This window comes from Phaeoacremonium minimum (assembly GCF_000392275.1).
Source record: "Phaeoacremonium minimum UCRPA7 unplaced genomic scaffold PA7_03_scaffold_39, whole genome shotgun sequence".
In the NCBI taxonomy this organism is placed as follows: Eukaryota; Fungi; Ascomycota; class Sordariomycetes; order Togniniales; family Togniniaceae; genus Phaeoacremonium; species Phaeoacremonium minimum.
In genome coordinates, this window is record NW_006920946.1 from 394,481 (window position 1) to 422,304 (window position 27,824).

At 51.5% G+C, this 27,824-nt stretch overlaps 8 protein-coding genes across 8 annotated transcripts; 4 read left to right on the forward strand and 4 right to left on the reverse strand.

Moving 5' to 3' along the window:
- Positions 1 to 2,627: 2,627 nt before the first annotated feature.
- Positions 2,628 to 2,990, forward strand: UCRPA7_546 (hypothetical protein; the record flags this gene model as incomplete). Its single annotated transcript, XM_007913141.1, has 1 exon — positions 2,628 to 2,990. One exon carries the CDS (start codon positions 2,628 to 2,630, stop codon positions 2,988 to 2,990), a length of 363 nt encoding a protein of 120 aa, XP_007911332.1.
- A 1,289-nt stretch (positions 2,991 to 4,279) lies between these two features.
- On the forward strand, positions 4,280 to 6,833 carry UCRPA7_547 (putative golgi apyrase protein; the record flags this gene model as incomplete). The annotated part of the gene is made up of 4 exons (XM_007913142.1): positions 4,280 to 4,292; positions 4,357 to 5,979; positions 6,067 to 6,135; positions 6,787 to 6,833. The coding sequence occupies 4 exons, from the start codon at positions 4,280 to 4,282 to the stop codon at positions 6,831 to 6,833; spliced, it is 1,752 nt and encodes a 583-aa protein (XP_007911333.1).
- Positions 6,834 to 6,866: 33 nt separating this feature from the next.
- On the reverse strand, positions 6,867 to 7,487 carry UCRPA7_548 (putative duf775 domain-containing protein; the record flags this gene model as incomplete). Its single annotated transcript, XM_007913143.1, has 1 exon — positions 6,867 to 7,487. One exon carries the CDS (start codon positions 7,485 to 7,487, stop codon positions 6,867 to 6,869), a length of 621 nt encoding a protein of 206 aa, XP_007911334.1.
- Positions 7,488 to 8,411: 924 nt separating this feature from the next.
- UCRPA7_549 (putative nudix hydrolase 20 protein) lies at positions 8,412 to 9,589 on the forward strand (the record flags this gene model as incomplete). Its single annotated transcript, XM_007913144.1, has 2 exons — positions 8,412 to 8,415; positions 8,640 to 9,589. 2 exons carry the CDS (start codon positions 8,412 to 8,414, stop codon positions 9,587 to 9,589), a joined length of 954 nt encoding a protein of 317 aa, XP_007911335.1.
- Positions 9,590 to 9,791: 202 nt separating this feature from the next.
- UCRPA7_550 (putative dna-directed rna polymerases i protein) lies at positions 9,792 to 10,298 on the reverse strand (the record flags this gene model as incomplete). The annotated part of the gene is made up of 2 exons (XM_007913145.1): positions 9,792 to 9,897; positions 9,955 to 10,298. The coding sequence occupies 2 exons, from the start codon at positions 10,296 to 10,298 to the stop codon at positions 9,792 to 9,794; spliced, it is 450 nt and encodes a 149-aa protein (XP_007911336.1).
- An 8,320-nt stretch (positions 10,299 to 18,618) lies between these two features.
- Positions 18,619 to 21,522, reverse strand: UCRPA7_551 (putative ubiquitin-protein ligase protein; the record flags this gene model as incomplete). Its single annotated transcript, XM_007913146.1, has 1 exon — positions 18,619 to 21,522. The coding sequence occupies one exon, from the start codon at positions 21,520 to 21,522 to the stop codon at positions 18,619 to 18,621; it is 2,904 nt and encodes a 967-aa protein (XP_007911337.1).
- A 1,275-nt stretch (positions 21,523 to 22,797) lies between these two features.
- On the reverse strand, positions 22,798 to 23,429 carry UCRPA7_552 (putative 3 exoribonuclease protein; the record flags this gene model as incomplete). The annotated part of the gene is made up of 2 exons (XM_007913147.1): positions 22,798 to 23,309; positions 23,363 to 23,429. 2 exons carry the CDS (start codon positions 23,427 to 23,429, stop codon positions 22,798 to 22,800), a joined length of 579 nt encoding a protein of 192 aa, XP_007911338.1.
- Positions 23,430 to 26,059: 2,630 nt separating this feature from the next.
- On the forward strand, positions 26,060 to 27,803 carry UCRPA7_553 (putative mannan polymerase ii complex anp1 subunit protein; the record flags this gene model as incomplete). The annotated part of the gene is made up of 5 exons (XM_007913148.1): positions 26,060 to 26,169; positions 26,297 to 26,976; positions 27,030 to 27,349; positions 27,402 to 27,497; positions 27,552 to 27,803. 5 exons carry the CDS (start codon positions 26,060 to 26,062, stop codon positions 27,801 to 27,803), a joined length of 1,458 nt encoding a protein of 485 aa, XP_007911339.1.
- Positions 27,804 to 27,824: the final 21 nt, after the last annotated feature.

Sequence of the window (27,824 nt, forward strand, 5' to 3'; positions counted from 1 at the left end):
GACGCTGTCATTTCGAACCTGAATCCGACTGAGGATTACAAAATCAGTGTACTCAGCGGATTAAGTCCGAACGTGATCATGGAATGCGCAGGTCGAGCGTTGAGTTTCTGGGCCTATCAGATGACACAGGAAATGTTCGTTCACCTTGGACACAGCGATACAGTCCCAGAAGGTTGGCTTAGATTCTGTGCTAATAATTGTTCAGAGTATATCAAAACTATCTGTGCAAGAATATCACCAACAAATACTCGACGTTAAGCGTCCATCTCGACAAAGTCATCGCAGAGGCTAACTCGGAGCTCACAAATTTGCAAAACAAGGTCTCCAGTACGGTTCGCCAAGAGATCAAACAATATTCATATACTAACATGGATTGAGGTTTGACGCTGGACCAGGACAGCTTATTACGAAAGAACGAGGAATTAGGGCAGGCCTATAAGGAGAAGAATCGAAAACTCCTTCAAACCCAGGAGTTGTACGACAAGCTGAAACGTAAAGCCATGCTTGGCCAGATGCAGGACGCGGCGTCTGAAGCTGTTGACTCTACGATTCAAGCAGCGGCGGCAGCGGCAGCCGGGCCGGGTATTGGAGATACTACCAATCAGTGGCAGGATGGGCAACATCCGGGCATGTCGTACGGAAGCGGCCGATATTTGAATAATCCTGAACACCGTGCGGTCAACAGTGGTCTCTCACAGCCAACTTTTGATGACAGTGAGTGTGCTAGCTCGTCCCTTGAAGGAGAGGGTAGCTGACTCAGGAAGATCAACTCCCGGCAACACCTTCAACACATCGTCAAAGGATAGGCGTGGCCGGACTGGGCTTGTCGACAGTTCCCGGTCTTGTCGCTGGCACTCCGGCATCAAACCATGGATCGGGCCGCATGCGACAGCCTTTGCAACCACCTCAACATAATACCGCTACAAATGCCATGCCTTTCTCAGGTGTCGGGCTGAGCTCGAATGTGAAAGTGAGCCAGGCAGGAGGCGTAGCTGGAGGTCTAACCGTTCCACCAGGGCGACCAAGAGGTATGTAAACAGGGATGGCTATGTTACATGCAAAACCATGACTAATGAATGACAACAGTCGCTCAGCGTCCTGGCGGTCCGCTTCTCTCCAACGGGCTTGCATCGCAGCAATATGACACCTTTGCCAGTAACCTTGGGTCAGGTTCCAATCATCTATAATCTCGCTGTCGGGTCCCAGCCTATAATCCACACCAGACGTGCTACAATTGTGCTATACGATATCAAGGTCTTGTTGTGGACTGATGGAGATCATGGTGAAGTAGGCGAACATCAAGGGCTGAGGTGCTCTGATTTCGGTCTTGTCATTTGCTATAGGACTACCACAATGATTTTGGCAGGAACGAGTGCTTTTTAAACAATGTGTCTTTGTTCTTTTTACAAGTCTCTTGTTGTCGTTTGCCCACAAAAGGCTGGATCCCGCAAGTTTCTTTGATCATGAAGAACACAACGCAATTGTAGTCTTTTCTTTGCAAAAGCCCGCGGGTAGCCGAATACTTTAAAAGGTCGGCACAGTTCTGCTCTGTTGATGTTTAGCCCCTATCATCCAACCTCGCTTCCTCATCCCCTAGATCCAGTAGCTTGACCCTCGACACCGTTACTCGCAGCAGGACCGGCCTCAATCGGCACATCGTGAACACAATGATTCACATGAAACGCCATCGTCGTGAACAGAAGCAGAAGTCGAGCAAGATTTTCAAGCGGCCTCTGTTAATCTCTTCGCCGATGGATGTGGTAGGCAATACCCCGGGGGCCCAGAGCTTGCTGATGGAAGGTTCTATTCCTCTACAGCAACACACAGGGAGGCTAACAAAGCCTCCGGTGGTGTTTTCAGAGTCACATGAAGATCGCACCGTGGAAGAAAGACCTGTCTTGTCTGCAGAGGGTCATTTTCCCCCTATCAATCCCACGGGACAATCCTCACCTCGTGCACAACTAGGACGCGCTCGAGAGGCTTTGGGCTCTCATCCACCTTATGGTGAGTTACGGACCCGGACGGCAAATCCCCGACGTCACGGTCGTGTGTTCTCCCAGTCGCAGTTGACTAGCGCCCTTGCATCTATTGAGGAGGAATCCCCTACTGACAAAGGTGAAAGCAATAAGGAACAAGAACCAAGCTTACCAGCAACCACAACTACAAACCCCGAGGTTCCATTCGACTTTCGTAGATCTGCGTTAGACCATGCGTGGCAAGAACGGCAACGCCATCTTCTATTCGTCAAGCAGCATACTCCTGCCATCCAGCTTGTCAATAGGCTTCGGGCCGTGCTCAGCCCATACATCAATCCGCGGGGTCGGATGTCGTGGACACGACAGCTCGAGGCTGCGGTTCGCTCCCTGGCTGAAGAAAAGCAGGCTGAAGCAGTGGCCGTTCATGTATTGAACAGCCTCTGGCAACTCTTTGCCCCTTTGGTTGAGAGAGATGAAAGCATATCAAGGCCAGCTCAGCTTGAGACCATCATCCGCTCCCTCGTCCATGATCAGAGGGAAGAGTCGGGGGCCGTGATCACCCTAAACAACCTGTGGCTGCTACTCAATCCCGACATCCCGCAAGACGAAGATGTGTTATGGGTGGAGGCGTTAGAAACAAAGATAAGGGAAATGAACGAAGATTATAAGGGTATGACGAACGCGCTTGACCGCATCGACGCGGCTGTCAGGCCCTCGGTGACGGAAGAAGCTGTCGATGAAGCCTTCTGGTACACTCGGCTGGAGACCGCTGTGCAGTCCTTGGTCGAGGAACGCAACCGGATGCAATGCGAAGTCGTGAATTCCAAGGCGATCGCCGAGCACAACCAGCGCCTGGCTATGTCCAATCAGCGCAAACTAGAAGAGGCCGAGAAGGAGCTGAGGCGGCTCAGGCGGGCACTGGATGCCTACTCTCCTGAGGAGGAAGAGATGCCCGAGTACATACCACTGGCAGTGGGCAGTCAACGACATAGGCCGCTGTGGCCTTTGAGGTAAATGCGTAACAGTCTCATCAGACACTATTTCTCATTGTTTCTGGGTTAGGATACACTGGTGGGTACTTGTAGACGGATCGATTTACTCAAGCAGAGCTTAAACACTAGACTACTTCACTTTTCCTATGGTAGTAAAACATATACATACTCTGAAAAGCTATGTATGATGAAAACAACGGATTTCAATTTTTACCCATCCCTGAATTATGTATTAAGGAGTCCCATTGACCAAGTTTGTGCAAAGAGTACTTTGAAGCAAATGATTGAATCACAGGAAATGGCGAGCCTTCAATCAGGTTACAGAACGACCTAAATAGCGGCATCTTGAAGCCGAAACGCCCCAGAATCAACAATGGCGTTATGTTGACTCGTAGTGGCTGCATGTTGGATGCTCCAATACGAACAGCGTTGGTGGAGCTGACGTGTCGTCACTGGGCATGTCTCATACACCAGGTACAGGTTTCGCATCTGGAGATAACTCGTGTACAGTCTTAGTTCGAATTGACACAGTAGAGAATTTGCTGTAGATTATCTGGTTATTGAGACAGTGCTTATCACTACATAAACTGTGTTGACGATTAGCATGGATGCTTCGCCGTTTTCAGGGCCTGCACCTCGCCAGGAACGTCCGCAGAAATGCCACTAGAAGCTGGGATTGACCACTGAGGAGCCATGGAACCCCCTAAACATCCAAAAAAAGACTTTCATGTTCAGCTAGCAGAGCCACCACCCACTGGCCCGGCTGCACTTTCTGCTTACCTGCCCTTATCTCAAGAGCCTTCCCAGCAACGGGCCCTCCTATCTCCCGTTTCCCTTCTTCTAATCTGCTGTAACCTCGTATCGTAACACTCGTCACTTGGCAGCGACGGAGCCTCCTCTCGTTATCTTCAATTGTCCCAGCTTCTTCTCTTCCCCTACACTCGCTCCTCTTCTTTTCGATACCCCATACTATCCTTACATTACTGTACGAATTACAACCATAATAATACCCGCTTTGATCGGCCTTGCTCTGCCACCCTTACATAGTACAGCAATCCAACTCCACGACACGCGCGACAACACCGTGCCGGCCGGGACGATCATCCGGTTTGCACCCCTGGCACTTTTCCATGGTTGCGCGATCAGGGTGACGTCCGTTGCTTGTGCTCCATCTCCGTCCTACAAAAAGTCTACCCCGTCACAACCGACCATCTCGAAGCCATCAACGATTGATACGAGTCCCTGCGGTAGACCGAAACCAAGTCATCGCAATCGGCATTTTGGGTCGATTGCGGCCATCGCGACGTCCTAATGGGCAAGAAATGTACGGTCGCCGGCTGTCGTACCCGCAATAACTTGCTCAGTGATGCTGACAACTGACCTTTCAGGGCGATATGGCGTTATCCTCGACGCAGGATCCTCGGGGACACGCCTACACGTTTATCGATGGAAAGATCCCGCGAAAGTTCTTAAGGAGGCATCGAAGGAGGATTTAAAGAGCCTGCCGAAGCTGGAAACCGACAAGGACTGGACTAAGAAGATTCGTCCTGGCGTGTCGACATTTGGCGAGAAGCCGAAGGAGGTTGGCCCGGACCACCTCAAGTCTCTCGTTAATCATGCTCTCGATATCATTCCCGAGGACAAAGTCCAAGATACCCCCATTTTCCTGATGGCCACCGCTGGCATGCGACTGCTTCCTCAGGTTCAACAGACAGCGTTGACCCGCGAAATATGCTCCTACCTCCGTCAAAACACAGAGTTCTCCTTGCCAGATTGCGACCTACACATCCAAGTCATCAAGGGCGAGACAGAGGGCTTATACGGTTGGATTGCATCAAATTATCTGCTAGGTGGTTTTGATCATCCAGAAGACCATGCGCACGGCAAAGGTCATCACACCTATGGTTTCCTAGACATGGGCGGCGCTTCAGCCCAGATTGCATTCGCGCCAAATGCGACTGAAGCTGAGAAGCATGCCAATGATCTTAAACTCTTGCGAATGCGAACAATGAATGGCGAACCTGCAGAGTACAAGGTCTTTACCGCGACGTGGCTAGGATTTGGTGTCAATCAAGCAAGAGAAGCCTATGTCAAAAACCTGCTCGACGCGTACGATCCCTCCGCGAAGGAGATTCCCGACCCATGCATGCCCAAGGGCTTGCGCACAACGACATCCGGAAAGCCTGCAAATGAAGCTGAGAAGGGAGAACTCATCTTGTTGGGAACGGGCAACTTCAAGACTTGCTTAGCACAGACGTATCCTCTATTGGGCAAGGATGCGCCGTGTGAAGATCAACCCTGCTTGCTTAATGGGCAACATGTTCCCGCCATCGATTTCGATGTCAATCATTTCATCGGTGTTTCTGAATACTGGCATACTACTCATGGTGTTTTTGGCGGGAAGGGTGACAAAGCCTATGATTTCAATACTTACCAAAAGAATGTTGAGACATTCTGTAGCAAGGACTGGGATGAGATCGTGGATCCTAAGATTGCTGCACGGAAGAAGAAGACCGATCCTAAAGAAGCCCAGGAAGCTTGTTTCAAGGCTTCTTGGTTGCTCAATGTCCTTCACGATGGCATTGGAATCCCACGCATCGGTCTCGAGGAGACACCATCGTCAAATCATAATGCCTCCAAGGAAGCTCTCGAACATGCGAAGGAAAAAGGTTTCTTAGATCCGTTCCAGCCTGTGGACAAGATTGACGGCATCGAAGTCAGCTGGACACTTGGGAAAATGGTTCTCTACGCCGCTGGCCAGATTCCCCCAAAAGGAAAAGACATGCCCGTTGGCTTTGGCAGCAATATCGAGGGCAAAGTGCCGTCAGACTTCAACTACGCTGGCTCGAGCTGGAAACCTGTTTCGCATTCAGATGACGATGACGACTGGGGCGACAAGGCAGAAGACATTCTCGATAAGGCACCCTCAAAGAAGACGTCGGGATTCTTCTTCTTCATTTTGATACTCCTATTCCTTGCCTTCCTGTTGCGAAAGAAAGAGCGGCGGATGCGTTGGTTCAGCAGGTTGAGCAGCATCCTCAACGGTTCCAGGCGGCCGGGTAGCCCTAGGAAAGGTCGCGGGCTATCAGGATTATCAGGCCTGACAAGCAAACTATTTGGTCGTCAATCCGCCCAATACGAACGTGTTCTGGAGGAGGGAGAGGCCAGTATGTTCGAGCTAGGCGAGGTTGACTCAGACGAGAATGATCATTCGGACAGCAGCGAGGGCTCACGATTTGGGCGCACATCGGGCCTGGCCACACCGAAATTGACCATTGAGAATTATGACGACCCGAAACCTAGCTCCGCGCTTGACAGGAGCGGCTTAGTTGTCCGAACAGAAAGCAGGGAGAGACTGGTTCCTTCGATGCTGAGTGCAGGACGGCGCAGTAGAGCTGGCTCTCCAACTCGGCAAAAGAGCCCTCTGATGTCACCACTGCAAGAAGATTAGGAGGAATCGTTATCTGCATGATGCAGGACTGATTGTAAGACGGTACCATAATAACGTTCACCACGATGTATAGCATTTTGGTCTATGAACACGCTTTGAGGGGTTCGCGGCATTGGCGTTCGGAAAAGGGGCCTACACAAACAGGGTCCTCTTGGTATTTTAAGTGCTAAGGGAAGTTTTGTTTGATAGATATTTAGCTCCAGGAGGCGGTCAGCATTTGCTGCCTCCAAAAAGCCTTATACATAATTCACAACGAGTCCCTGAACTCGGTATTTCCAAATCTCGCCATCTGCTCGAGTGACTTGCGTCTTCGGTTCTCCTTTATGCCGACCCTGTCGGAGCTTTCCTAACGCTTCTCTAAAACTAGTTTCGCTACTAGACCTTATCCAAGGCTTTGGAGCCAAGATCAGCTGAACAAGAAAATATCCTACTCTACATTACCCTCGCTCACGAATCATCCCGCTCCAAGAAGCCTGGATCTGTTCGGACCTTACTCTCGAACTTCCTCCACCACTCCTCAAACGCCTTGAGCGGCACGACCTCCACCTGACCGGCCTGGCCACTGAACCCAGAGAGGAAGTTGAACGCATTCTTGATGATGCGCTGCGCCAGCACCAGCGTGCTCGGGGCCTGCCTCTGCTGCGCCGAAGCCGAAGCCGGCACCAGCGCGACGCCGTCCGCGCCGGCCCCGGCGCTCTTGGCCTGCGCGAGCTCCTCGATCCGCTGGGCCACCGACCCGGCCTCCTCGACGCTGATGCCCAGCACGACCTGGCCGCTGGACTCGGCGGCCGCGTTGAGCTTGAAGATGGCCGACTCCTTGCCGGGGCCCACGCCGCCGAGGAACTTGAAGGCTGGGGTGGGCTGGCCGGGCGGCGGCGGCGTGACGAGGTAGATGGCGGCCGCGGTGTTGTCGGGCAGGACGACGCCTGGTAGTAGGAAGATGACGATGTGCGAGAAGGGCTTGGCGGTGGGGATGGTGTAGATGAAGGAGGTGGGCGAGGGCGTCTCGGTGGGTGTGGTGAACACCGGGAGGCCGGCGGGCACGAGGCCGAAGAGCTGCTGTGCCATTGGAAATGTCTGATTGGGTATTGAAATAGAAAGGAGAGCTCTTCGTAAATAACAAGTCCACTTGGAGTTGTGGTTCCCTATAGAGTTGCCTTTATATGATATCTTTTGTGAAGCTCGAAGCCAGCCCTGCTATGAGCCGGACTGCGCTCTTTATACCGGATTGGACAGCTTCCTAGCGTGCTTTCGGCTCTGAAAGAAAGCGGTTATATTGATGTGGATATACAAAGCAATAGAAAGCGCGGTGATCCTTTCGTCTTTGTATCGGCGCGTTCAACTTTTTCTCTTATTGAAAAAGAAGTTCCCTTTGTCTAAGAGCAATTGACTGCAGGGGTTAGGCGCCCAATGATCGCGGGGTGTTCTAGAATGCGCGAGAATCCGAGATCGACGGGTGAACTCTCCTCCCAAATCGGACACCTGCAGCATCAGAAGTCGCAATCGAGTTGTGCCCCACGGGCAAGTCCAAACGATCAACTTGGCAGAAGAAATATTGGAATCGAGAGATTGTATCAAATAGGAACGGGGATCCGTTGAGCTTGAATCGTTCACTATACTTGTTTCTCTATGGTGGGGTGATAGATCGAGCAGGAGGGGCTACTAGTTGATCTAACAATGGCGGTATGGAGGGGCAGCTCTGGGTGCCGACGGGTGCCGGAAATACAACTTCACTACTAGTATAGCTTCACTTTCTCGCAAGTTGAGCAATTGTACATACCAAGACGAAGTTAAAGCCAAGGTAGACGATCAGCGGTCTCAACCATTGGGTCAGGTGTGAATCATACTTGAAAGGCTGTTATATTGCTGTGATTGGACGACCATTACACAGTATCACTCTCCCTACAGACCTACTTCACCAACACAAGCAGTCGAGACTCAGAGTCATGGCAGACACTCGGTTGAGAAATATCGACCTCATAAACTACTGCGATGCGTAAGTCAAGTTTTTCATCTCAAGTTTTTGTTTCTCAATTTACTTTGCAAAGCAACAAGGCTGCTGTTTGCTGCCATCTGTAATATATCTTTCTACCTGCATGTTGAGCCCCTCGAGGCGTCTTTATTATGTTACACCGGGCAGCATTCGGCAGTCTGACTTGGCTTTTATACATTATTTTGGAACCACATTGCTCACATCATTAAATTACTCAAGATTTCCAGATCCGGTGAAAGATCCCGAGAAGTATGCAAAACAGAAAGACTTGCTGTATACTCTCATTTGGCAAGATGAAGATGGTGTATTTCCAATCGGGTACATGCTGAAGCCTGTCTTTGAGGAAATTATAAAGGTTCCCGAGCATATCAGAGGCCCAGTCGATTTCGACCCAGCCGCAGGCACAATCTTGATATTCCACAAAGGACTTGCGTCAGAGCCAGAGCGTACGAAGCAGGTGACGGCGCTCACGAACTACCTACGGACGGAACAGACCTTCAAACTCCTCCGTGGCTGGCGCAATGAGCTGTGGCCGGTGTACGGTCGCAAGGGTGAACTGCTGTACAGCATGGAGCGCGCAGCGATGGGCTTATTTGGAACCACGCGCTACGGAGTGCACATGTCGGCCTTCATCCGGTCGCCTGGGAGCAGCTATGGTATCAAGATGTGGGTGCCGAAGCGTGCCGCTACAAAGTCCACTTATCCCAGCATGCTGGACAATACTGTCGCTGGTGGACTCATGACGGATGAGGATCCGTTCGAGTGCATGATTCGGGAGGCAGACGAAGAGGCCAGCTTGCCGGAGGGGATTGTGCGCAAGTATGCCAAGGAAGTCGGGCTGGCGCACTATGTCTACATCACAGACTCACGATCAGGAGGCGAAGATGGATACATCTATCCGGAAGTCCAGTGGGTCTATGATCTTGAGCTATCTGAGAACGTCATCCCAGCGCCCAAGGATGGCGAAGTTGAGTCCTTCGGTCTCCTCACTATCGAAGAGATCCAGGAGCTGCTTGCGCTCGGTCAGTTCAAGCCAAACTGCGCTCTCGTCATGATCGACTTCTTCATCCGCCATGGCATTCTCACCCCGGAGAACGAGCCCAACTATGACGAGATCAAAGCCCGAATCCGCAGGAAGATACCCTTTCCCGGGCCGCACGAGAAGTATTATCAATAGCACATAAAGACTTTTCCCTTTGCCCCAAACCCCTTGACGCCGGTTCCCCGTCTGGGTATCATTCATTGCTAGGACCTTCCTTGGCACGACCCTTTACATAGTCTTCAGATAGATCTCCTCTCCGCGAGACTGCCTAGAATCATATACCCTTTGCCAGTGTGTACCGGCATCTGCATTGCCACTGCACTCAAATTCAAATCGCTCATTTCTTGATGAGAAGATAGCAGTTGTCTACTCTCAGAGGAGTCAGCTTCTTGTAAGGGCCCTCAATGGCCATGAGCAGGCCACCGAACGAGATGTATGCCTTACTACAAGCACAATGTTAGCACGGGGGTTGCGGTTTCTAGCTCCTCTTCAAGACTTACATAGTTTGTCCATCCGCGCCGTCGTCAAACTTGTAGATCTTGCCGTGGCACACATAGTCGAACATGTCGGCAATGGTGGGCTCGGCGCCTGGGCGGGTGATGTCGCGCCAGCCCTTGTCGTCGTCCCGGCTGCCGTCTAGCTGCAGCGACGTGGCGATCACGATCTGGAGGTTGTCGCCAACGTTGCAGGGGAACAGCTCGATGTTGATGTCAAGCTCCATCACTGTCTGCGCATCGTTGGATGTCGCAAAGATGCGCGCCACTCGATCATACTTGCTCTGGTCGTAGTTGGTCACCTGGAAGGTGTCCTCGAAGAGCTGGCTGTCGCCCACAACTCCTGCCATGATTTGGGGTTTTATGTAAGCTTTGAGCTTCGGTGTGATATATTTCGTATGGCCTAGGCAATCGAGGGCTTCGTGGGAATTGTCGACAAGGTAAAGGCGAACTTCAGCGTCAAAGATACGAATGGACTCAAAAATTTGACCCGCAAGCCGTTTCCGGGATGCCTTACAAAGGAGCAGAATTTGGGCGGTGAGGCGCTGTAATGGCAGAATTTTGGCGCTCCCCTCCACTACAGATCGAGCTACAGGCACAGCAAAAGTTTTTTGACAATCATGCAAGGCTGCTTGACATACCAATGACCGGGTAAAAGTCTCCAGTAGATCGGCCTAAATTCTACAATGAAGCCGGCTTGAACATGTCATTTCGAAAAAGGAGCGCGGTCCTTTCGTCCGCTGCTTCTGCACAAAGTCCAGCACAGAGAGTTGAAAAGCAGCTCGCGCCGGGCCTTCGCCCATCACCACTCGATGGCCGCCTCACAACCTCAACGGGAACGGCGTCTCTTGATACGCTCCTCGCTGGCCATGCCGGACTTCCACTTGGAACATCTCTGCTAATTGAAGAGCAAGGAACTACGGACTTCTCTGGTGTCATCTTGCGCTACTACGGTGCGGAAGGTCTCGTCCAAGGTCATCAGGTTCATGTTCTGGGCTTCGGGGACACCTGGCGACATGAGCTTCCAGCTCTTGCCGCCCGCCAAGAAGCTTCTGACATAGCAAAGTCTCAAGCACCTCCTGATGAGAAAATGAAAATTGCATGGAGATACGAGACCCTGGGAAATCGCAATGCTGGTAGTCTACCCATCCGGGACAAAGATGGTGCAGCGACAGCCATCTTCTGCCATAACTTTGACTTGACAAAAAGACTGGCCCCTGCGGCGATCAAAGGGTCGCTGCTTGCAACACCGGCATCAAGCCCTCTCAGCTTTCGCTCCGAGGCCTTCGGTAATCAATCACCATTACGGCAGTTTCTCAAAAACGTGCAGACAAAGATTGCCGGCTCGCCACCATCTACCATACATCGAGTTGTGGTACCCAGTCTTCTCTCGCCAACGCTGTACCCTTCGGGCATCTGCCACCCAACAGAGATTTTGCAATTCTTTCATTCTCTGAGGGCTCTGCTGCGCCAATATAGCAGCCAGCTCAGTGCGATGATTACATTTCCGGTGTCTCTGCATCCAAGGAGCAATGGCTTGACACGATGGATGGAGCTTCTGTCTGATGGAGTATTGGAGTTGATTCCACTGCCGCCAGACAACAAGGCTGCTGCCCCTTCAGCAAGTTCAAAATCTGCCACGAAAGATGCCGATCGAAGCCAGGGCCTTCTTCGAGTACACAGTCTCCCTATATACCATGAAAAGGGGGGTGGTGGTGCCGAGGGCAATCACTTCCGGGAGGATCTATCCTTCAGCCTAAGTAGCTCGAAAGGGCTGGTCATCAAACCTTACAGTCTTCCGCCGCTTGAAGATGACGACAACAAGGAAAAGTCACCTGCTAGTACTGTTAAGGACGGCATCGAGTTCTGAGCTGGTGACAAAGAAGTTCCTCGTCTACCTTCTAGCATGGCATTCCTAGCTTCGAATTATAGCGCCTCTGCAGGGGTGGTGCACACTGTAATTCGGCTTCTGCATAATGCGGGGTGGGTGGCTCACCGCCCAGTTTCTGCCACTTTGGAGCAATGGAGCTCTCCAAATTTTCCTCGATTGACTCAAAAAGATCATCAAGCTCCCATTATCGACCACGACTGCACCCTCGTGTAAGTGCTACTCTCCTTGAATGTTCGAAGCCTGCCATATGATTACATAATGTATTCATAATCTGTCAATCCCCTGAGATATTTCTGTGCTGAATGCGATACAACAAATTGTTTATGATATTGGACTTCCTTTCTAAGACTTCTCCATGTTTATTACCAAGGAGTTGAAGCTGACCAAATTGCTCGGTATTAGGAAGCCGCATAGATGGCAGCCTCAACGGAAATCGAGCCGGTCAGAATCACTAAGATAGCGGGGAGGTATCTTGTCTTCGACGTAGAGGACGTGTCCTCTCTTCGCCGAAATCATAACATCTGCGCCGTGTTTGTGGGGACCACACCACAGAACCCGACCCAGAATATCTTTCAAGGACTGCCGATAGAACTCTATCCCGAAGAAGCTAAATTACTCGTTGAGAAAGGAGCAGGCTACATTGTAGACGATACGGCGTCTCACCTAGCACGCCTTACTTCCCATGACGCGGGCAGCCGCGCAGCCTACATACAATCTCTGAAGACCCGTCGACGGAATGCACAACGGGCAATAGATGAGGAGCAAGCTGCTAGAAAAGAGATTGGCCTCAAGGCACGGGCTAAGAAGAATTCGAAAAAGGCTGCTGAAGCTTCGAATGAAGCCGAAGACTCGCTCTTCTCAACTGAAGTTGCCGAGCCTTCAGAGAAGAAACCCCAGGAAGATGTAGAGCGCGCTGTCGTCAAGCAGCATGTACATCTTACACCAACAGCCAGTTCAGATCTTGTCGACCCGACTGCGCAGAGTACTGCTCTAATAGACACACCCCATTCCTATCCACTTTATGCACACCTCAACTCGCTCGGATACTATATAACTCCCGGTCTACGTTTTGGCGGAGACTACAGTGTCTATCCTGGCGACCCGTTCCGGTATCATGCTCATTTCATAGCCACGAGCTTCGAGTGGGAAGAGGAGATCACCATGCTTGATATCGTGGGCGGAGGACGGTTGGGCACTGCGGTGAAGAAGGGATTTCTCATAGGTGGCCAGGCCTCGAAAGAAGATGATTCGCAAGGAGACAGCAGTAATAATCGCCCAGTGAGAGCGTTTTGCTTAGAATGGGCAGGTATGTAGTTCGGCTGTCAAGTCCAGCAGGTCACTCAATAGCCATAAGATTGCTCACATCTTAAAACGTACTATATTGCATCAAATTCGCTCCGTCAATCATAAGATGTGATGATGATGTTCTAAAAGTAGAATGAGCCTCGAGCACTGGAGAATTGGGCTGCCCCAGGCAGCATTGCAGACGCGGAGAAAGATGGTGGTGTGTCACCCCCGCAAATGAAAGGTATTGGATTCCACGAGGCTCTGGGAGGTCGCTTCGGGCTTAGAGATGACAGAAAGACGATTCTTCAGACAGACTGTACCTAATCGACATGAATTTTCTTCTTCAAGATTGGGGACACACTTGAACAGCTAATGTTTAACGAGCTTTGGAGTGCAGCCTTCGAGCGACAATAGTTTAAAGACAGACTACCTAGATGGAGGCTCTCGGCGCCGGTGCTAGTATCATCGCCATAATAGAGTTATCAACCGAGGTAACAGGGTTCATCAGCAGAGCCAAGGGAGCGAAAAAGGAGCGGAAGCGCCTCCGTGAAGAACTGGAGGCTTGCAATGACGTTCTGCAACAACTCAAAGCCAAGAGAGGTGACTCGAAAGACGACGCAACATGGGCCAGAAGAATCCAAGCCCTGGAGAGGCCAAATGCGCCACTCTGTCGCCTGTCGATTGCTCTGAATACTGTTAAAGCTAAATTAGCACCCAAAGACACCGAGAGCAAGATAATGACAGCCTTGAAATGGCCCTTTGAGAGTAAAGAGGTGGAGAAAATGATTGACACAATCGAGCGAGAGAAGGGGTTGCTGATGCTAGCTCTGACTGCTGAGTATCAGAGTTTGGTTCAGGAACTCGAAAAGAATTCCAAGGAAAATACAACGCAGTTATCTCTATTGGTCGAAATGATCATATCTACCTCATTAGAAACCCAAACTCAATATGCAAAATTGAGTAGCGATCTCGTTCGGATACAGCAGTCACAAAATGACCTAAATAAGGGGATCAACCAATTAAGGCAAAACAGCGACCAAGTACAAGTGAATAAAGAGGACAAGACTATTCTTGAATGGTTGACGCCGATTGACTATGCACCTCAACAGAGTGACTTCTTCAGCGGACGTGAACCAGGAACTGGACAGTGGTTTCTCGACTCAACAGACTTTAAAGCATGGATCGAATCTGACGAGCATATCCTATTCTGCCCTGGTATTCCAGGAGCCGGGAAGACTATTCTGACATCAATTGTCATCGACTATCTATACAACACATTTCAAACCGACAATGCTCTGGACAGTGACATAGGGATCGCCTACATTTATTGTAACTACAATAAGAAAGCCCAGCAAACGGCCGATGACTTGCTCGCAAGTCTTTTGAAGCAGTTGTGCCAAATGCGTTCTTCCCTTCCCACCAGCTTAAGAGACCTCTACGAGCAGCACCACTCCAGACGAACCCGACCGCCATTGGACAAACTTTCAAAAGTCTTACAATCTGTTGTTGCTATGTTTACTAGGGTGTTCATCGTGATTGATGCTCTTGACGAATGCTCAACCGCTGATGGCTCCCTTGGCATGCTATTGAAGGAAGTATCCAAACTGAAGGTGAACTTCTTTGCAACTTCGAGATTTATTCGGGAGATCGAAGATGCATTCGATCGAAACGCCACCTTAGAGATTGTTGCCAGCACTGAAGATGTTCGAAAATATGTCAACAGCCATCTGTGCCAGCTTTCAAGTTGCGTAAGGAACAATTCAATTTTGCAAGAAGAAATCAAATCCGATATCGTCCGATCAGCAGAAGGAATGTGAGTTTCTTCCATCATAGGCTAGATTTCAGTGCTGATAGCTTTACAGGTTTCTTCTAGCTAAGCTGTATTTCGATCTATTACGAGGCAAAACATCCCCGAAAGCTATCAGACAGGCCCTGTCGACCCTACCAGCAGGTTCCGAGAAGAAGGCATATGACTTTGCATACGAAAAAGCTATGAAGCGAATTTCTGGACAAATTGAAGAGGAGGTACGTCTGGCGACGCAAGTGCTGTCATGGATCGTCTGCGCAAAGAGACCCCTTACTTCACTTGAGCTCCAACACGCAATAGCTGTAGAACCCGGCGAATCTGAGTTAGATCCGGAAAACCTTACGCCGCTTGAAGACATGGTATCTGTCTGTGCTGGACTGGTTACAGTCGACAAGAGAAGTGATTGTATCCGCCTCGTACATTATACAACGCAAGAGTACTTTCAACGAACACGGGAGGACTGGTTTCCAAATGTAGAGACCAGTCTGCTGCAAACTTGTGTCACGTATCTCTCTTTCTCCACGTTCGAGAGCGGGTATTGTGAAACAAGAGATGAACTTCAGCAAAGGCGTCAGCTAAATCCCTTTTACACCTATACAGCATGTTATTGGAGCTACCATGCTCAAATGGCGCCCTCTTCGTATGAGGTTCTGAAGCCGTTTCTGTGCTGCGAACCAAAGATGAAAGCATCCCTCCAGGCTGAGAGCACTCTCAATTGGATGAGTTGGTTCATTGGAGGGTCTACACTTCCGAACAAGATCACAGGTCTGCACCTAGCGGCTCACTACGGCAACCTCGAGCTTGTCGATTCTCTCCTCGCAGATGGGTGGGATTTCCAGAAAGGCGACAGCTATGGTAAGGAACCAATGGCCTGGGCTGTCAGATCTGGCTTCACTGAAGTTGTGCTACGTTTCCTGGCAGCGTACGGCGTCGATGCGTATGTAACCGATGGGCGTGGTGAGACCTTGCTATCCTGGACTCAACAAAACGAGCTCTCTCCAATCGTTTGGGCTATCGAAAATGAAAATTTGGAGACAATGAGGCAGCTAATAGCAACAGACAGAGTTGACCTGAATGTTGTATATTCTACCACGATAATGAAGCCATTGTTGCCCTCTTTGGATCGCGGGCAGGAGGTTTTGGTCGACTTCTACTTATTCTTCGAGGGGACGAGAGTCGATAAGGAAGACCAAGATGGATGGACACCACTCATGCTTGCTTTAGATCGCCGGCGCGAGCTCTTGGCCAACTTACTCCTCGAAAGCGGTAGAGTTGACGTACTTGTTGAGAACCCTTATGGGTGGTCACCATTCATGACTGCTGTCGACGAAGGCTATTATACAGCGGTGAAGCTTCTTCTAGAGACAGGGAAAATGGGTTCTGAAGACATGCACGAGGCGGTTGTACGTGCTGCAAGAGGAGCGCACCTGGACATTATCAAATTACTGGGTCAGAGCCACCCCCAAGCTCGTCTTTCAAACACAGAAGAATGGCCGGATGTATCAAACACTCAAGTGATAAACCTTCTCGCCGATTTTGAAGTTTTTCCAACTTCTCAGATAGGCTGGGGCGAGTTGGCTCTACTAGCAGCATCCTTTCAAGGTCACGAATGTATCGTTCAGCAGTTACTGGCCAGGGGCCCTGACGTGGAGACTCGTGATATATACGGCCGAACACCCTTACTGTGGGCATCGATTCGAGGTCACGAAACTATTGCTGAGATGTTGCTAAATAAGGGTGCTTTAAAGGACGCAAAAGACAAGAACCAACGAACATCTTTAACATGGGCATCGATATCCGGCCACACGGCTATCGTTAGATTACTCCTACACAAGGCTGCGAACATGGAAACACTTGACGATACTGGTCGAACGCCCTTATTATGTGCCATAAAGAAGAACTTCGAGGCCATCGTCAAGCTACTCCTGCAGAACGGCGCTGACTTGGAAACAAATAATGAGACTGGTCAAACACCCTTGTTATGTGCTGCAAAAAGTGGCTTCGAACTCATTGTCAGAACATTGTTGGAGAAGGGTGCTAATGTGGAGATACGTGATGAGAACTATCAGACACCCTTGATGTGGGCTACCAAGAATGGTTTCGAGCCTATCGTCAGGTTATTGCTAGAGAAGGGAGCTAATACCGAAACACTTGATAAAAACCTTCAGACCCCCTTGTTGTGGGCTGCAAAGAAAGGGTTTGAGTCTATCGTTAGGTTATTGCTGGAGAAAGGTGCCAACGTGGAAATACGTGATGAGAATGGCCAGACACCCTTATTGTGGGCTGCATTAAGTGGCTTCGAGCCCATCGTCAGACTATTGCTGGAGAAGGGTGCTGACACAGAGATCCGAGATGGGACCGGTCAAACACCCTTACGTTGGGCTTCAGCACTGGGCCACGCGGCCGTTGTCAAATCATTATTAGATGGTGGCGCTCATGCAAATGCTCGGGATAAGCGCGGGCGAACAGCATTGCTAATGGCATCACAGCGCGGTAAGGTGACCACTGTCAGGCTGCTGCTTGACAAGGGAGCATCTCTGGAGGGAAAGGACAGAAGCGGCTATCCTCCTCTTTGTTGCGCAGCCGAGGCAAGGCACCAAGATGTCGTACAGGTTTTGCCTGAGGGCGGAATCAGCTCGAAGTCATGGACCCCTGCCAAGCTGTCACTCACGCTATTTTCTTTTCCGAGGTATAGGCGCTCTATCAGATGGAAAAAGTACCAAGGGCACCTGAAGGGTGATTGGATGGTTGAGCTTTTGCAATCCGCGGTGTTTTCTCCAACACCCAGAATGTGTCAACTCCTACGTGAGACGGGCTTTCCCCTTGACATTCAGGATGCAGGAGGTCACACTTTCTTATCGTGGCTAGCCCGGAGCAGATCCGACTTTGGTCTGCCGTATGCTACAGTACTTCTCCAGAGAGGAGCTAACCCGAACGCAAAGGATCTCGACAACTCTTCACCACTTTTGGGCGCGGCAAGCAGTGGTTCTTATGCTGTGGCACATTTGCTGATTCGCCATGGAGCTGATATTGAAAACAGGGACAGCAGCGGCCGTACGCCTCTCATAATGGCGGCACAGAGCGGTTGGGATGCTATAGCACGACTGTTGATTGACCATGGAGCTAATATTGAAGCAAGGGATTGTAGGAGCCGGACAGCTCTCATAGTTGCGTCAATGTACGGAAGCGCGGATGTTATCAAGGTGTTACTCTCACTGGGGGCAGATCTAAGTGCAACCTTTGATGACGGTCAAACGATCCTGGGACGAGCCGCAGGACATGGGGATTTATATATTCTCAGTTTGTTATTGAAGGCGGAGAATATTGACCTCGAGATGAGAGATGCTAAGGGCAGGACGGCGTTGACATCGGCAGCTAGGTACGGACATCTAGAGACGGTGAAGCTGCTACTTGAAAATGGACTGGATGCAAATTCGAAGGACAACAACAACTGGACGCCCCTGGCACACGCCTCTGAGGAAGGTCGTGAAAAGATCGCTGAGCTCTTGAGGAAGAGGACTCGGCGACTTAGCGTGTAATTGGAGTAAAAGAAACTCGGTATCATTGCTACGCTTGTAATGCTATGACAAATAAACTATGTCCTAACGCCAACCCTCGCTCGGGCCCATAGTGTGATAAAAAGCCTAAGTAATAGTCCTCAAACCTGTGTCCAAAAATCAATGGTCTAAGGTACATAGATGCGACTGAAGCTGATGACCTCCCGTCGACAGCAGACACACTTGTCAAAGTTGTTCATAGCCAATGACACCCGGCAGTCGTCGCAGAGACTCAGGCATCGACAGGGCCAGACGATGATCGTGCGCGGCGTGCTCTGGCAGATGACGCACTGCGGCCCGTCTGGGCCGAGGCCAGCTGCCCCAGTGGCCCAGGACGATTCCGCCATGTTGCTTGCGGCTGCTCCGGCAGTCACTGCGCCGGCGGCTCGGCGGGAGACTAGAATCTGCTCTAATACCTCTGCCTCCTCGTCCGGCGTCATCTTCGCCGGAGCTCGGAATTGGTGGTTCGAGAAGAGGAGTTGTGATCGCTGTCGTTGCTCGAAACGTCGATAGCTTGAGCGGGTCATGATCCCTTCATTGCCGAAATGAGCTGCTAGAGCCCGTGCTTCTTCTCGTTCGGCTGGGCTTCGTGGATGTAACAGCCGAGCGAGGTCGGTCATCTGCATGGGATGATCCATCATTGGTGTGCTTTCTCGTGAAGCAAACGGCGAGCGCTGTGTAGGCGTCCGCACGCCGTCATTGTTGCCATCGTCGGACTCCCAGTCTGCCTCACTGCCAAAATCTGCTGATATGTCCGTCTCTGTCGTAGAGATGACACTTGTAGCATCGAAATCCGGGTCTTCCACAACTGTAGGTTCGTAGTCACCGCTTGTGTCGGTTGTTCCCCACCAACCGCCTTTAAGCCACCAGCTATAAAGCTTATTATCGACCTCTTGCTCCCGTGGAATATCGTTCTGCCAGTGGTGGCCCTCAGTATTGGGGATTCTCCGACGAAGCTCATACTCAACGTCCACTCCGTCGTTACGAGGAATTTGTATGACGCCATCCCGGGCAGCAAGCCACTCATGGGCCTGTTCTTCGGCGGGACGCTTCTCCTCTGGCCGTCCAGCCTTCGGCCTTGAGGAGAGCCACTTCAGCCATGAAGGCGGGTTCTGCATGCCCAACGCCGCAAGGAATCTGCAAGCTGCTATGGCCCAAGCGGTGAGCACAAGCTTGTTGATGTGCATCATATACTCCATCGCCATCAGCCATCGCCCACTTCGCTCGGCAGCCCCAACACCATCTCGAACAGGTCTGCGCTCGCCTGCTCGCGACTTGGACACCTTCTGAGCCGCCCTTTCGCGAGAATAGCCGCTAGACGCACCTACTTGGCCTTCTTTGACCGGCACCAAGCCTATGGCGCCGATCGAGTCGTATCGCGAGCCAGGAACCCCAGTTCCGCTCCATTGCATCTTGAGGTCTTCGATCTCGCGGAACCGCTCCTCCTCCAGCCAAGTAAAACGCTTAAGATTGACTTGCCTGTCCTCGTTTAGGTACACAGCCTCGCTCGCCATTGTGATGGCACCGAAGCCAGCCCTAAGTAACGCGGTGTAAAAGTCCATCTCCATCGTGATTCGGAGGTCAGACAGGGATACGTTGGCCTGCATATTATGATGCGCCCGTAAGAGCCTCTCCTTGAATGTCAGTCGAGACCCATCTCCAGCGGTACGTGGTGTCGCTGCCGCAGACAATAGGAGGGCCAGAGAGTAGATCGAGGAACAAATGAAGATCCCTGCGAGTACCAAGACGTGAGGTATAAAGCCAATAATGCAAACCGTTGGGAATCTAAGGAGACCCTGTCCTGCTGGGTCCTCGAGGGAGAATGTGATGGTATACCAGATGATACTAGCCATAAAGCAAAGTGCCCAGAATCCGGTGCTGATCAGGCGAAACTTGGACTGGAGGCCAAAGACGCCAAGGACATGGCTGCTGATGTGGCTCATGGTGGACAAGAAAGCGACAAGGAGGACCTCAGGTGGCGTGTTCACCCTCTTCAGGATCATAGCCCGGCTGATAGCGATGTTAGTTCCTATGTTTGCTTGCGAGGTAGAGTTTCCTGCTGAAGGACTGAATAGACCCCACCCCAATTGGTTGCTGACGGCTGCGTCAGCCTCAGCAAATGCTAGAGAATGCTCGAAAAGAGTCATCCCAGTCTCGGCGGCCACAGGTCGGCCTTGTACGGCGCATGAGACGGTCTCGAGGAACTGGCTCATACAGAAGGTCCCGAATAATGGCCACAAGAGGGACAAGGAGCCGCGTAGTTCCGGATTTGCACGGTCATCAGGCGGGATCATGCGTACTGCAAGGCAAGACTCTTCGTCGGAAGCGCCGAACAGAAGGGTAGAACTTAGCCCATGGAGTAGTGCGTTCTTATGCGCAAACATCAGATCGGACTTCTTGCTTGCGTTGCCCCAACGTAATTCGGAAAAGTCAGGGGAGGTCTGGCATTGTATGGATTGTAGTAGACTGCGTGCCTGGAGCACGAAGAGAACGATGGGCACGATGCGGAGGAGGAATCGCACCGGCAATCGTAGCCGAAGTCGTCGTCGGGTAGCGGCGAAGATGTGTGTGCGGTTCAAGACAACGGCCATGGCAATGCAGCACAGGGCCCACTTGCTCGTTGCGTAGCTGAATACGCTTCCCAGTCCTCTCGCACCCTCCATCGAAAAGCGTGATACAATCGCCGCCGGGTCTTGGTCTGCGGCGAGCGATTCCACGGCAGCCGGGGCGTTGTTGGTGACGAAGCTGCTGGCGGCGGGGGCGCCGGCGGAGAAGACATGGTTGGCACCGGTAGCATCGGGAATGACGCGCTGACCGAAGCCGTCGATGGCGTCGGGGAAGGATATAAAGGAGCCCAGCTTTCCCAGCTTCATGACCATTCTCGGTCCTGCCCAGACCAGATCCTCGAACGACGGAGCGAACTTAGTCATGTTTACGCCAAGATGCTGCGTCGTCCACACGGTGAAGTTATTCCACATCGTAGCATTGTTGAATGCCGCAGCGGGCGACGGCACCACTACGGCACCCTCCATGGCTGCAACTGTGTGGTGAGACGATGGTTGGTCGTCGAGGGACGAGGAGCAGGTGCGGCTCGGTCGGGGTGTTGTTGGCCACCTTGTGCCGGGGACAAAGGATGGCCGAGGTAGCGATCGACTAGTTGAGGATTCACTGGAAGGGACGGGACATCTCCATCCTCGGGGGAAGAGAGTCGATGCGAGCACGTCGTTGGTAGAGACGGCTGCAGCTGTGATCGCGATCGTGTTGGTGCTTGCTGTACAGTGAGATGGAGGTAGAGGTGTTGAAGGAGGGACTTACGATCTCACATGTACTGACTGACTGACTGATTGTGGGTGGCTTATCAGCGCCAGCCAGCCAGCCGGCCTACGGATAGTTAGTTGAACCTGACCTCACTCAGGTGTCGCGACCCGCCCGGCGGACAGCTTGAAGTGACCGCGGCCCACTTTTGAGACAGCGGGGTCGTCGTTTTAGATTCGCTAATAAACGCAACCGGCGCAAGTACCACCCACGGACCTGCACCTCGTGAAATACGTAAGAGGTCAGACAGCGAGGTACTTCGAAGCCCAAATTGCGTGCTCTAACGTAACCTTTGAACCTGCAGGAGCGACTGTCGAATGCAGGCTGCTAAATGGGCCAGCAAACCCCTGGAAACCGCATGGTCCCCCGCCCTAACTGATCTGCCACGATCCGGGGTGCTGGGATATGCAAACTTCAAGAGCACTCTTCACCCACTTCTTGCTTGCTATAGAGCATTTGCGGCCATATACGTGCATACATGTATTGAGAATAAGTCACGCATGGATAAGGTTTAACAGCGATGGCAGGAAGGCTGCAAGCAGGTTTGTTTGATTATCTCTGGCGGTAAGATAAGGGCAGCCTTGAGCTATCATAAAGTTTGAGATTGAGTCAATGGATGGATGTGCCACTGATCCAGTAACACAAGCTCTCAGACAACGATATGACTATCTCAGCTTCCATACCTACTGATATATGGCCAGTGGTCGCTTCCTGAGGGCTACTTCTAGCAATCAACCCCATCCTTTACTCTGAGGAGATAATCCGCCTAGACAAGGCCTTTTGCAGAATCCATTCGGGAATTCTCGAGCAACGCCCTTCTGAGGTAGGTAGACAGGGCTGATAGTTATTTGGCCGTCTCAATCTCGACGTGTGTGATGCCTTTCTCATCAGATCGTAGCTCATTGGGTGTTTTCTTTTAGCTGATGTGGCGGGTTTCGCGAGAGGCTTGTGTGTAAATTCAAGTGTCTGCCCGAAAGGCCTTTGCTATATCATCATCGAGCCTGCACAACAGTCTCGTTTAGAGAGTCGACAAGAACCCGGTTAGCTTTTCGTGAAGCTAGAATGCTGTTTTCTATCATCTTCGTGTAGGTCGAAGCATCTGATGCAGGCACATCACCCTTGAACCAGAGGTTGGTAACCTCGTCGCGAGTGGGTAGATATGCAACGCAACAGGCGGCTAGGACCTTGCTGTGTTGTGATGGTACGGGGTCAACCACAATTCTCGGTGTAGACTCTTCTCCATCAGCCACGAGTGCAGCAACTCCACCGGCGACAGTGTCAACGCAGTCAATACCGGCATCAGCGAGAGCAGCAGATGCGACGGAGACACACCCACTAAGGACGTTCATTGTGTCCCACGCCTCGTCGTAGTCGCCCCGGGACAGACCACGGTCTTGATCCCCTTCGATAACAGAGATGATGATATCAACACCGCTCTTGGGCCATCGGTCCGCAATGACCACGCCCCGGAGTGCAGTCTCAAGGTGGATGCTTAGATCTCGCTCTGTCGAGTCTCTCAGGTAGCCCCGCCGTTGCTTTGTTGCAAACGGCGCGTACTTGACGTGAGCAGAGAGAACGATGTGAGGTGAGAATGGCGCAGATCTGGGGAGTGCTCGTGGCCCATGGACTGTGCAGCTTAGCTTAAGCCCTGACACCCCTGACTTTGCTGTTGTTTCGACCTCAAGGTATGCAGACCCTGAGGCGGAAGGAGTCACACCTGTTTTGAGAACTAGATATGTATCAGCTAGAAGTTTCTTTCGAAAATTAGCTACATAGATTTGACTGACAAAGTTTCCGTATAGCATTGGGCTGCCTCGTTCTCTCAAAAGTTGTGGTCTTCGTTTGTGAAAGATCATCGCCTGCGAAAACCGGGGGGAGAGTTCCTCCCACCGGCCCATTGATTCGCCTCCTGTCAGTCATTTACTGCGCTATGAGAAGTCGACGTGGGAGGATTCTTGCTGTGAGATGTTTTTGTCTTGATGGCTGACTGCTCGTTTGCACGTTCAGATTGGGTAAATTTCGAGCCTTGATAGAGGAGCCTTCAACTAGAAAGCCACAGCGAATTTCCCACCAGCCACAGATGTTCGGACTTTTTGTGGGGCCACACATGACCAACCTTTTTCCTGCAGCTAAAAAGCGCGACTTCAAATTTCGTCTCTCCCAAAATTTCACATCACTTGTAGACCGACACCAAAGTTCCGGGACGCGATGCACAGCTTCATTGCTGAGTGCCGATTGCGCAATGCTAACCTCAGCTGCTTTGGCTAACATTTCTTTCTCGATCAGCGGAAGGAGTTTCATGCTGGAACGTGTGCTCTCTCGCTTACCGCTTCGACCTGACTCTGCCTGAGCCTTTGCTTTAGTTCTCCTATGTCTCGTTTTCCTAAGCAATGGGGATGGATCAACTCAGTGGTACGTTCAAGCTTGCTCTCCAATCCTCCTCGGCATCTCCAGCTCTGCTGTTGATGAAATCATATCCACTTGTTCCCGCGATTACCTGAGCGAACGAACTTAACATGCACTACCATCTGAAGCACCATTTCTATCACCGATCATGTGCCCTCAACGAGATGTGCTCATCATGCTGATGGCGATACAGCTTCGTCTAGACACTCTAGTAGTTGGTCTTGCCCTGATTATACTTACTTGGTAAGCTATACCTCACGTTTCCTCATCTCGCCTACCCCATGCATCATGATGATAAACCTTTTTTTCAGTTCTGCTACTGAATCTATTGATGACAAACCCTATACCAAAACATTATCTGATCATGCTACACTCTTGTCATTTGACATCCCACCAGCTTAAAGATTTCGTTTTGCTGACTTGATGTTACAGATTCATAGGGACTGACAAACATTTCCGATTACATCCTGCCATGTGTGATATGGTAAGCTATTGGTTTTCCGTCTTGCTTCATCTCCCCTGCACCTCCCATTTCTTTCATGATGACAACAGCTTATCCATTCTACGATGTATACGGGCCGAGCCATTCTTCCGCACCATAGCTGGCCTCACGGTCAGTGATGACAGGTTGTGGAGTTGTCCCTTCGGGGATGTAATTTAGTTCCAATGCTCGAGGGGGCTCGGGGGTCGTCTTGACACTCGGGTGCTCTTGGGCGGGTCGGTATGGCTGATTAAACATGGCTTGTCTGATTCAATACCCTTGAATATGTTCATGATGCTTTGTTGCAACTTGTTGGTTGTACATTTACTGACTAAGCTTTCAGATCTTGCCATTCTGCTAATACGGCAACCGCTGTATTCCGACTCACGATATTATACATGCACCTCTTGTCTGTTGGCAGTCTGAACTGCCTATTGTATCTTGATGATGGCCATATCTGTCTTGGCGAACCATCCATGCCTGAATTAGTGTACGTCCTTGTCTTCAGGAGGCTAGACATCGAGCTCAAGGCGATGGATTTCAGTACATGATGACCTCATGGGTAGGTGTAATGTAGCCAAAATTGAATCCTTATCGCTGAATGTAACAAAATCGTGGCGTGTAACGTATTTCGGCGGTCATATCTGTGATGAAAGCCCTCATTTTGTATGAAATTATCGCGTGGAGCCGCAAAGAGGCGTGTCTATCCTTCTTGAGCTAGGGCCAAAGTCGAGCAGTGATGATGATCGTGTGGCTTGAGGCACCCCTGCCGAAACATTTCAAACAGCACTCTGGCGGCAGCTTTAGCGTGTGTGAGAGCTGACCAGGCCGCCAAGGGGTCCTACGTCGCTGGGAAAAAGGGGAGCTGACAATAAAAAAGACGGACTCGATTCACCAATTACATGCTGGCTTGTCACCCTGGATTACTGTAGTACCCCATCCAGTGCATACCTTACCTCCCTATCACACCTACCGGTACCCATACCCATACCTTACTATGTAGCTAGCGTAGCCTAGCATTTTCGCGCGCCAGCAGCGAGGGCAGATGCAGACACCGTTTACTGACTGGCCCGTGGCACCTGAATACGAGATAATTCCATCCCTCATCACCAGCACGACACAGCATTTCCTTCTATCCCCGATGGCCATGCGATAAACCCTCGGGGCTTCTTCATCTAAGACCTTTGTCCTGCGTCCCGGCCCTGGCGCATGTGCAATAGTGACCTGACTGCAAACATTTCCCGGCTGGGCGGTAGATTTCGTCTGGCTCCAGGGGGACAACGGGGTGGCTTTGCAGGACCCTCGGAAAGTGAAACTTTGTTCAACGACCGACGACGACACGACTTCACACAACAGCACCCGACCCAATGCTGCCCTCATATGCATCCTCCGGGTCCAAGGTGATGGCACGGCATCATGCCGGCGCATTCGCAAACGGATACCCAAGAGGAGACACCTTTGAGATCTCGCCGCACAGGTAGATACCTTCTTGCCCCCTGCCTATCCCACCACCCAGCCCAGCTATCCATCTCAAATCCCAGCATCAAGCAAGCTTCCCACGATTCTTGGGCCCAGATTTTGCTGACAATTCTCACCTTGTCCAGATTCCAGCCTCGAGGTGCGACGCCTGCCTTCCGAAGACGACGGTGTCTATTCGTACGAATCGCGGTGGTCCTCGCGGTGGTAGCGCTGTTTGGCCTGTTCGTCTGGCCTAAGGGATCGATCGCAGGGCTCTTCTCGCTCGGCCTGCTGTCCGGAGCAGAGGACTTCCAGCTGGAGACGGTGCGGTATTACGACCTGTCTAATGTCCAGGGCACCGCCCGCGGCTGGGAGCGCGAGGAGCGCATCCTGCTCTGCGTGCCGCTGCGCGACGCCGAGAACCACCTGCCCATGTTCTTCTCGCACCTGCGCAACTTCACCTACCCGCACCACCTGATCGACCTCGCCTTCCTGGTCAGCGACTCGAAGGACAGGACGCTGGACCTGCTGTCGCAGAGCCTCGAGCAGATTCAGGCCGACGAGGACCCGGCGCAGCACTACGGCGAGATCTCGATCATCGAGAAGGACTTTGGCCAGAAGGTCAACCAGGATGTGGAGAGCCGTCACGGTTTCGCGGCACAGGCTAGCAGGAGAAAGCTCATGGCTCAGGCTCGGAATTGGCTTTTGAGCGCAGCCCTACGTCCGTACCATTCTTGGGTCTACTGGCGAGATGTGGACGTGGAGACGGCTCCCTTCACTATTTTGGAGGATCTGATGCGCCATAACAAGGATGTCATCGTTCCAAGTGAGTGTGGCATGACATATTAAAATGATGCCATGAATACTAATTTATTCCAGATGTGTGGCGACCGCTGCCTGACTGGCTGGGCGGAGAGCAGCCGTACGATCTGAACTCATGGCAGGAGTCCGAGACGGCCCTGGCATTGGCTGACACCTTGGACGAGGATGCGGTCATTGTCGAGGGTTACGCGGAGTATGCTACTTGGCGCCCGCATTTGGCCTACCTTCGTGATCCTTATGGTGACCCGGACATGGAGATGGAGATTGATGGTGTTGGAGGTGTCAGTATCCTGGCCAAGGCCCGCGTCTTCCGCTATGGAGTGCACTTCCCGGCTTTCAGCTTCGAGAAGCATGCTGAGACAGAAGGCTTTGGAAAGGTATGGCTAGCAGATCTGGTTTAGTTCATGGATAAAGCTAACGGATTACTAGATGGCAAGGAGAATGGACTTCTCCGTAGTTGGATTGCCTCACTACACGATCTGGCATCTTTACGAGCCTAGTGTTGACGATATCAAGCATATGGAGGTAAATCATATCTTGCTAGCGTAGATTTTTTGAAAGCTTGCTGACTCTTTCTAGGAAATGGAGAAGGAGAGACTGGCCCGGGAAGCTGAGGAGAAGCAGAAAGCAGAAAAGGTGGAGAAAGTCAAGGAGCAGTTCGCCGACGCCAACGGTCAGTGGGAGAAGGATAAGTCAGACATGCAGAAGCTCGCCCAACAGGAGAAGAAGCAGGCGGCTGAGGTACCAGCCCAGCCCAAGGATGGCAAGCCCGTCCAGGAGAAGGTCAAGGCTGCCGACGGTGCTGCTAAGGGCGTCCCTAAGCAGCAATGAGCTTTCACGACGGATGCATAA